Source organism: Nicotiana attenuata, unplaced genomic scaffold, assembly GCF_001879085.1.
Source record: "Nicotiana attenuata strain UT unplaced genomic scaffold, NIATTr2, whole genome shotgun sequence".
Classification (NCBI taxonomy): domain Eukaryota; kingdom Viridiplantae; phylum Streptophyta; class Magnoliopsida; order Solanales; family Solanaceae; genus Nicotiana; species Nicotiana attenuata.
In genome coordinates this window covers 211,114-219,944 of record NW_017671510.1, presented here as the reverse complement: position 1 = coordinate 219,944, position 8,831 = coordinate 211,114, and the positions used below count along the sequence as shown (strand labels likewise).

The 8,831-nt window shown below is 36.5% G+C and overlaps 1 protein-coding gene across 2 annotated transcripts; it reads right to left on the bottom strand.

Moving 5' to 3' along the window:
• Window positions 1-390: 390 nt before the first annotated feature.
• Window positions 391-7,949, bottom strand: LOC109208702 (probable magnesium transporter NIPA6). Of its 2 annotated transcripts, XM_019371845.1 has the most exons (9): window positions 7,393-7,949; window positions 4,560-4,616; window positions 4,379-4,469; window positions 4,136-4,296; window positions 3,913-4,040; window positions 1,944-2,081; window positions 1,637-1,729; window positions 1,431-1,548; window positions 391-961 (listed from the first exon to the last, which is right to left on the bottom strand). In XM_019371845.1, exons 1-9 carry the CDS (start codon window positions 7,511-7,513, stop codon window positions 834-836), a joined length of 1,035 nt encoding a protein of 344 aa, XP_019227390.1. In that variant the 5' UTR covers window positions 7,514-7,949; the 3' UTR covers window positions 391-833. The 2 variants fall into 2 exon arrangements, with proteins under 2 accessions (XP_019227390.1, XP_019227391.1); XM_019371846.1 differs by lacking the exon at window positions 4,560-4,616 and having other exon boundaries at window positions 7,393-7,917.
• Window positions 7,950-8,831: the final 882 nt, after the last annotated feature.

The following is an 8,831-nucleotide window of genomic DNA, read 5'->3' as shown; positions in this document are numbered from 1 at the left end:
AGTGCAATGTTTTATTGAGTTACATCTCTAATTGTTTATGACTTATCAGCAAAATAAAATAATCTTGGCTATATATTTTTGGTTTTGTTGTTACATCTGTCTGTTTTCAAGTCATGACCTGGTTACTCACCAAGACTAAATGTAACTTCTTATAAGTCATTCCTTTTGTTTCCTCACATTTGTTGCTTAATAGTCAAATAGTAAATCAAAGTAAATTTAGAATAAAAATAATAGTACAGTACTATTTTTAATATAATTGCACTATGGCTCTTTACAACAACAACAACCCAGTAAAATTCCATAGGTGAGGGGTCTGGAGAGGGTAGTGAGTTCGCAGACCTTGCCCCTACCCTGATGGAGTAAAGAGGCTGTTTCCTATAGACCCTCGGCTCAAGAAAAAAGCGCTATGGCTCTTTACGAAATTTGAAATTGCCTGTACAACTCCATGCCTTGAAGTTAACAAATGGAACACTGGCTTCTTTCTATGTTCATTTCACAAGTTGTACACAATGAGAAGCAACAGAAAAATGTCACCCATTACCTTGCTCACGACCAGATCAATGCTATTGACTAAATACTACCATCATATACTGCTATACTATACCTAGGTGCCCACCAAACCTAGAAATCTACAAACATAGGCCAAAAACATGAGTTTAGTAATGGACAAGAAAAATAAACAGATATCAGACATTTGACCTAGAGAACAAAAACCGAAACTCTCTCAAGCTGATCGGAAGATCCAAAATCTGGCATGATAAAGTTCGTTTAGATGGAAAAAGAACAGCTATAGAAAAGTGCCTCCAACCGCTCATTTAAGTTCGTTTTTGGCCCTACTTGAAATGATCCTGCCTGATTATTGCAACAAATTCTGAATGCAAACCATCCTCTTTCTGCTTCCATATTTCTCCGTTGGCATGTACCAACCATGATATTTGAGGGGAAAGTTGCGCGTACATATCTGCAGGTAATAAATGAAGAAATTTAAACTACTCAACAACATGCCAAAACCAACTAACTTTTGGTGGCAATAACTTCAGCAAAGAAGAAATATATAATTTCACAATATCTGGCAACTCGTCTTCTTCTACCAATACTTCACCCTACAGACTCATCCAATCCAAAACAAGCTGTACCATCTCCAGATCATCTCATAAATAGAAATTACTACGTCCATTTCCCATTGAAAGAGAGGCTATTCAAAACAAAAGCCAAATGAATTCATTCTACAGTAGTACTCTGACCTCCCTAGCAACAATGAGTGTCATTTTATATAAAAGAGTCTCGTATCGGAGACAAGTTTGTCCACGCCTATTATACGAGAACCGGTATGTACAATTTGTTGCACTGTATCACACACAAGAATAAAAAGGCAGATAAAATTTTCTCAGCACATCAACAGACTATCACACTCTAAACCATGTAAATACCTGTATTAGGAGGAGGAGCCGGATCTCTTGTACTATGAAGAACCATAGTACCTGAGAGCACAGTTAAAAAGCCACAAAGCACTGAAACTATGTCGCTAGCACTCTGACCAGACCAATCCTGAAACATCACGAAAAAAGAGAATGATATTAGAAACAAAAACGAGCAATTTTCCCCATGCATCCCAAACATTCACTTTCAGAAATACCTTAAACATTATCGCACTGGCTAAAATTGTAAGCGATGTGAACATGGCATAATATATTGGAGAAACCACAGCTGTGTTAAATGTGTCCAGTGCCTGCAAGAGCCAAATTCAGGCATTTTATGTTACAAGTCTAAGCCAAGCTTAGCCCGAAATGCAATGCCATGTACTTTCCACAGTAATCCTTGTAAATATTAGCCCATGAATTTGAACAACTTCAATGAGTGTCAATCCATTACTGTTTTCCATCACAACCTCACTCTCATACTTCAACTATAATTAGATATTACAATGGAAAGTAGAAGTCTACCTTATTTAAGTAATTTAGTTGAGTAATTATACATGTAACAGCAACCATCACAAACACCCAAGTTTGAAGATGTGCAACTTGGCTTGAACCCTCCAATGTAAGCTTTATTGCTATACCGATAGCTTTGATGCTCATAACCTACAATAGAGCAACAAACGAGCTTAAAAAGAATGCTACATGCAGTTTTTATCAATTGTACTTCTGAGAAGCTGAGAAGGATCAGTAATGCTAAACCTTTTGTTTCTTTACTTTTCATGAGGATAAATTTTATCCGGTTTCATTGGAGATACAAGCATTCTATCTAAGTTACACAGTTTTGCATAGTGGGGCTGCAATATTAGCTCAATGAATAATAAATACTTAAATGTAGGTAAATTGCGATGATGTGGACTGGACCTGTTGTTATTATGTCATGCCTTTTCTCTCCATTTTAAATAGACCACCTGATTTAGCACCAGAAAGGAGAAGGGAGAAGGACAGAAGAAGTAAGAGAAATGAGAGAAGAACAAGAGAGGAATCAATCATAAATTGTTACTCATCAAGTGAAGTGTTATTCAATATTTTTTAAAGATAATTAAACTAATTATATCTCAAACTAACAAGTAAGAGTAAATAAAACTAATAGATATGATTATCACTAACTAATAGATACGACTATTAGTTAGAGACAATTCAGACCATAAAGAGCTAAGCTTCATAAACAATAAGGTTATCTTTATTCTGTTTTGAAATTTAAAAGAATAACTAAACATAAAAGATAATGATATTGCAATCTTTTTATTGAGTTTCATCATTTTCCTCTGGTTGAAGAATACTGAATTCAAAACGAGTGAGCAGTTGGTACCACTCCGAAAGACCCAAATTTACAAAATGGAACATATCCTTACTGGAAGCATCAGGGGATGATCCTTCCATGAGTAAGATTTTGTTGCAAACAACCAACTCAGAGTGGATTAGTTTACGAAATTAATGTTTCCAACTTTCACGAGAGATGAAAAGATTGAAAATCATGCCTTACTATGGCATTTGAATGATGAAAAAATGTAGGTTGAATATTGAAGATTATGCTATTCTATGTTACGCGGACTCTCCAAAATACTGCCGCACCAGTGTCGGATTCTCCAAAAATACACTGCTTTTGGAGAATCCGACACGCACCCGGCGATATTTTCGGAGAGTCCGAGCAACATAGATGCTATTCGTAAAGGGTAGGCGAATGAGTATTTTACCTAAAAAATATGGACTAGAAATGAGAAGTGCAATCTAATACCAACATTGATAGTTCGTTAATCCGGTCATTTCATCAATGGTTGGCAAGTATAATGGTTGATCCTACATGTATTTTGTGTGTATCTCACTGGCAGATCACCTGGCGAATTGACTTGGGTTATTGGCACCAAAAGGGAGGAACAGAAAGGGGAGAAGAATAGAGGGAAAGGGGAGAAATGAGTTAGAAGAATAACAAAGGGATCAGTTCATAAAGTGTTAGTTATCAAGTCTCTTAAACAAAATGCATGAAAGTGCTAATCATAAGATAGTTAATTATGAACGGGTTAAAACTCTTAAGACTAACTCTACCTCGAATTAACAAGCTGTGACTGATTAAACTTATCTCTAACAAAAAAAAATATATTATCTCTAACTTACAAGTAGACTTTATTCTAAACCAAGTGACAAGATTATGTATACTTTAACCAAGTGGCCAAATTATGGTATTCCAACACCAAGGAGAAAAGGCATAATTTGGATAAATTTAAGTTTAAGAGGTAAGACGTAAGACGTCTAGCTTCAAATAGACATTTTAGCAACAAGGTTAACCCAGCCAGCACAGCCCTGCAAACAAAAGCACAGTTGTGGACAGATGTTCCTTCCATTTCTTAATTTTTATTAAAAGGGTTCTCTTTCTTAATTCTAAGAGTAGAAATACAGAGTCTATAGGAATCTAGAACAGTATAATGGAGACACTAACCGTTAAGGACCCAAAGATGGAGCAAACACCTATATAGACCATTATATTTGTCTGACCATAGCGAGGCTCACAATACAGAACTAGTACCAACGTTATTGCAACTGCTGAGGCAGTGTACAAAAGAAAAGCTGCAAAACAAAGAGTGAAACATCAACATTAAAAAGAACTACACATCAGCAAAGAAAATCAGAATGATATTCAAGGAAATACAGCACATGCTTACCTGGTTGTGTAGCTAATGCCCATATTTCATCTACTGAATTAAGATCATGTTCACCAGGTGCATGAAGAACTATGACAGTAGAACCTACTATACATAAAACACATCCTAATACTCCCAGTTTCTTCAATTTTTCCTTCAGTAAGAAATGTGCTAGAACAGCACTGCAGCAAAGCACCAAATTATATGGAAGAAAATCGAATAAGCAATTGTCCAGAAAATAATAAAGTCGAGTCCCAGATTTACCTAACAATTATACTTAAAGCTCCAAGTGGTGTCACAAGAACTGCTGGCGCATAAATATAAGCCACGAAATTTGCAAATTCTCCAACAATCACTGCAAGGATTATGGTGCATGTTGCGCACAATATTAGTATGACAAATTCAGGACATATTCTCTGAAAACAAGGAGTAATTCAAGACTCACTAATAATCATCCCAATCCACCAAAGAGGCTCCCGTAGATAACCATATCCGCCCCAGCCTTCAGCAAGAAACAAACATCTCATTCTCAAATAGACAGAGCAACAACAACAACAACAACTACCCAGTAAAATCCCACACAGTGGGGTTTGGGGAGGGTAATGTGTACGCAGACCTTACCCCTACCCCGATAGGGCAGAGAGGCTGTTTCCGATAGACCCTCGGCTCAGAAAAAAGAAAAAAGAAGGAGACAATTCATTAGTAACTCCAGTAGAAACCGTAATAGTAACAGAAGCATAACAACCAAAAGATAAATGACATGCAATAACAGTAACCAGTAACTAAGACCCGGGGCTAAGATACACAGCAAGGATAGTGTGGATTCAACATAAACTGCAAGTTATCTAAGATCAACCCTAATCCAACCCCACCTCACCCCCGGTATGAAGTAAGCAAAGCTCTACTACCCCCTAACATACAACCCTAATGCTTGACCTCCAAGCCTTCCTATCAAGGGCCATGTCCTCAGAAATCTGCAGTCGTACCATGTCCTGCCTGATCAACTCTCCCCAATACTTCTTAGGCCTCCCTCTACCTCTTCTCGTACCCACCACGGCCAACCGCTCACACCTCCTCACCGGAGCATCAAGGCTTCTCCTCCGCACATGCCCGAACCATCTGAGCCTCGCTTCCCGCATCTTGTCATCCACAGGGGCCACGCCCACCTTCTTCCGAATATCTTCATTCCTAATCTTGTCTATCCTAGTGTGCCCGCACATCCACCTCAGCATCCTCATCTCTGCTACCTTCATCCTCTGGATATGGGAGTTCTTAACCGGCCAACACTCTGCCCCATACAACATGGCCGGTCTAACCACAGCTCTATAAAACTTACCTTTGAGTATCGGCGGCACTTTCTTGTCACACAAGACTCCAGATGCAAGCCTCCATTCATCCAGCCCGCCCCTATACGGTGAGTGACGTCCTCGTTGATCTCTCCGCCCCCCTGGATCATCGACCCAAGATACTTGAAGCTATCTCTCTTGGGGATGACTTGTGATCCAAGCCTCACGTCCCTGCCTACTTCCCTCGACTCAGCGCTAAACTTGCACTCCAGGTACTCTGTCTTAGACCTGCTCAATTTGAAACCCTTAGACTCAAGGGTCTGTCTCCAAACCTCCAATCTCTCGTTAACACCGACCCTCGTCTCATCAATTAGCAAATAACATACACCATGGCGCATCCCCTTGAATCAGCTTATCAGCTTTTAAATTAACTTCTATTTAATGTTGATACGAACAAGCATCTTCAATGTATAAATTTTACAAATGATGTGCATGATGTATCTATTTGTAATGTGGAAGCTGATAAATTACAGCTTTAAGGAAAAACAGCTTGTTACAGTGAAGTATGATCTATTACATCCATCACACTGATCATTTTCAGCTCTTAAAGTCAAGATTCACATATTATGCCTTTAGCTCATTTCTTGTTCCATAATATACATAAGTAGTACTTCCTACTAGAGCAGTCTGCCTATATTAGAAGATGACAGATCATACAATTCGGAAGACCAAGAACAACCATTTAATGGACCACAAGCATAATGGGAAAAAGCACACTCATCGAAGAGTTACATTGTTGACCCCATTCCACAAGCACAATCCAAGTATTACAGGTGCTAAGTTTAAACAGGTGCTGCTTGAGCCACTCCAATTTCTAAAGCATTGTCATTAGTCGTAGATACCTCCACCAATACTCAAAAGCAGCTGAAAGGCGAGAGTTCTGAAGTAGATGAACCCTTTTTCAAATACTTATCTAAGTCCATTTAGAGACTACTTGCTTAAATGATATGTGCAAAGTGCCAATTCCATTCCTTTTTTTTCAGAAAAAGTGTGTTTTTTTCCCAATCAGATAACTGCTTTGAAAAGATCCAGCACCTTGAATAAGCAGTCATTATGTAAAAGTGATACTCACCGTAACTCTACACTTGCTGCAAGCATTACCCTACTGATCTTATTTTACAGTCGAATACCTATAGCATCGGGTGCAAAACATGTGATTCACCCACAAAACTAAAATGAGGATATCTGACAAGCAGGTACCACTGTACCAGCATAAAGAACCCCTCAACATCATCAGCCTGTTGCCACAAACAACAATATAGCCACCAAGAATAATCTCCCGTTCCATCAGTCTAGAACAACATCTAATACCCGTAAACTTTGATCACTCTGCCTCTTGGCCAATGGTAATGCAGTAAGAAGGTTAGAAAAATCAGTCAATCCATCGACAAATGTTGACTCAATCCTACAATAGTTGGTGTCAGCTATATGAGGCCTCTATAGTGAATACTCTATATCCATTTTTTATATATTTGGGCCCATTTCATTTCAACAATACAGATTACTTATTATTTAAGAAACTTAGGGGTTTTCAAAAATTAGAAATTCTCAACCTTAGTCCTAGTTAGCTGGCATCATCGACATAAATCATTTACTTCAATTGTGTTATGTTCTTAGCTAATAGCTAATCTGCATAGTTGAGAGATTGTAGGCATTTTGTGACAACTACCTCTATATGATTTTAATGAAGGTAACTTCCTAACCTCAGCTGGAAGTAATACAGTCACACTCACACACACACACACACACACACACACACAGAGAGAAGAGTATACCAAACAACTTTAGCATACTATCTCCTCAAACAAAACTAAAGCTCCAGGAATCCACCACAAGAAGCATTGACATAGTTCAAAATGAACAAAAAGCAATAAATTGCTCGACAATTAGACCTAAAAATACTTTAATGTCAAGAAAAAATGGATTACTCACTGGCCCGAGTACCAGAGGAGCCGGCCTTCTGAAGACCCTTCTTCTTGATAATGAAACTTGATCCAATAAACGCGCTAGACACCACAGCCAATATAAAACCAGTCAAATTAGCACTGTACATGATGATCCCAAGATTATTATTTCTAGAGCTTTATTCTGGAATTTAATTCTCATCTGAATTTTCCAAGAACAGAAACTTCAACACCCAAAAAGGTTTCCTTTAATATACTCAACAAGATTTCACTAATAAAGAAAGGCTAAAATTGCAAGGGAAAAAAAAGGTTTCTTGAGTAAATTGCTGAAAGGGAGTTTGAAATACTTAAACTTATACGTTTAAGGAAATGGGTATGTGAGAAAATTGGAGAAAAGGGGGTTTGAGCTAACAGTCTAAGCTCGTTATGGTTAGTTAAGGAGAAAGAAGACAATTTATACGTTTGTTTTTTGCTTCTTGTGTAAGGATGGAGATTTAAGGGAGGAGAGTGAATTGTGGTTCCATCCAAGAAGCATAATCTTGTCATGTTTTGATTCGTTGAGTTTTGGGTTGATTTGGCTATTCTACTTCTTTGACAGTTATGGTTGCATTAATCAATTTTATTAATAATATTTTATTAATTAATTTTTTCAAATAACTCCTTTTCGACTAATATAGCCAATTCATTTAATCTTTCTTAAGGCATTATTAATTTTAGCTAAGATTTTATTAATTTTAATTCAATTAAAAAAAAATCTTTTGCTGAGACAACTATTATAGGGGCTGATAATATTATTCTATAAGCAATATAAGCATTTGAAAAAAAAAAGTTTTTTAATTTGATTGGGGATATAGATTAGCGTAGTACATTCTACTTGTACTATTTTTTTTTGTCAAATCACACTCTAAATATTCATACTACCTATTTTTAAGTAAGCCAAACAGTTACTTTATTTATATAGCTAAAAAAAATTCTTTCCTTTTATATGAGACAATCTACTTTTGTACGAAGTATTAAATATTTTTTTAAAATACTTATAAACTTATTATTTTTAGAAAAATGGGGCCTCCCAAATTTGGTGGCGTAAGGCACAAGCCTTATTACCTTTAACATTAGAGCCGACCCTGATTTCATGTAGCTTTATAAATGTTTGTAACTTAATTACGATAAATCATATTTGTTTCACCTGTTTCATTTCACATGATATTATTTTTTTTAGTTTATTTAAAAAAAAATATTTTTTTATATTTATGAATAACATATTTAAATGTTTTATTTTTTTCTATTATTCGTAATTCTATATGCAAAAAAAAAAATTATTTAAAATTCAAATTTCAAAAAACAAAATCTATGTTTCTTCTTAAACTTGCTGGCTTATTTTCTCTAATTCATTTCTTTTGGCACGCTTTCATCTTTTTAACTTTTTTTTCTTTTCTAGAAGGGGGAGGGTTGAAAATCATGTAAGAA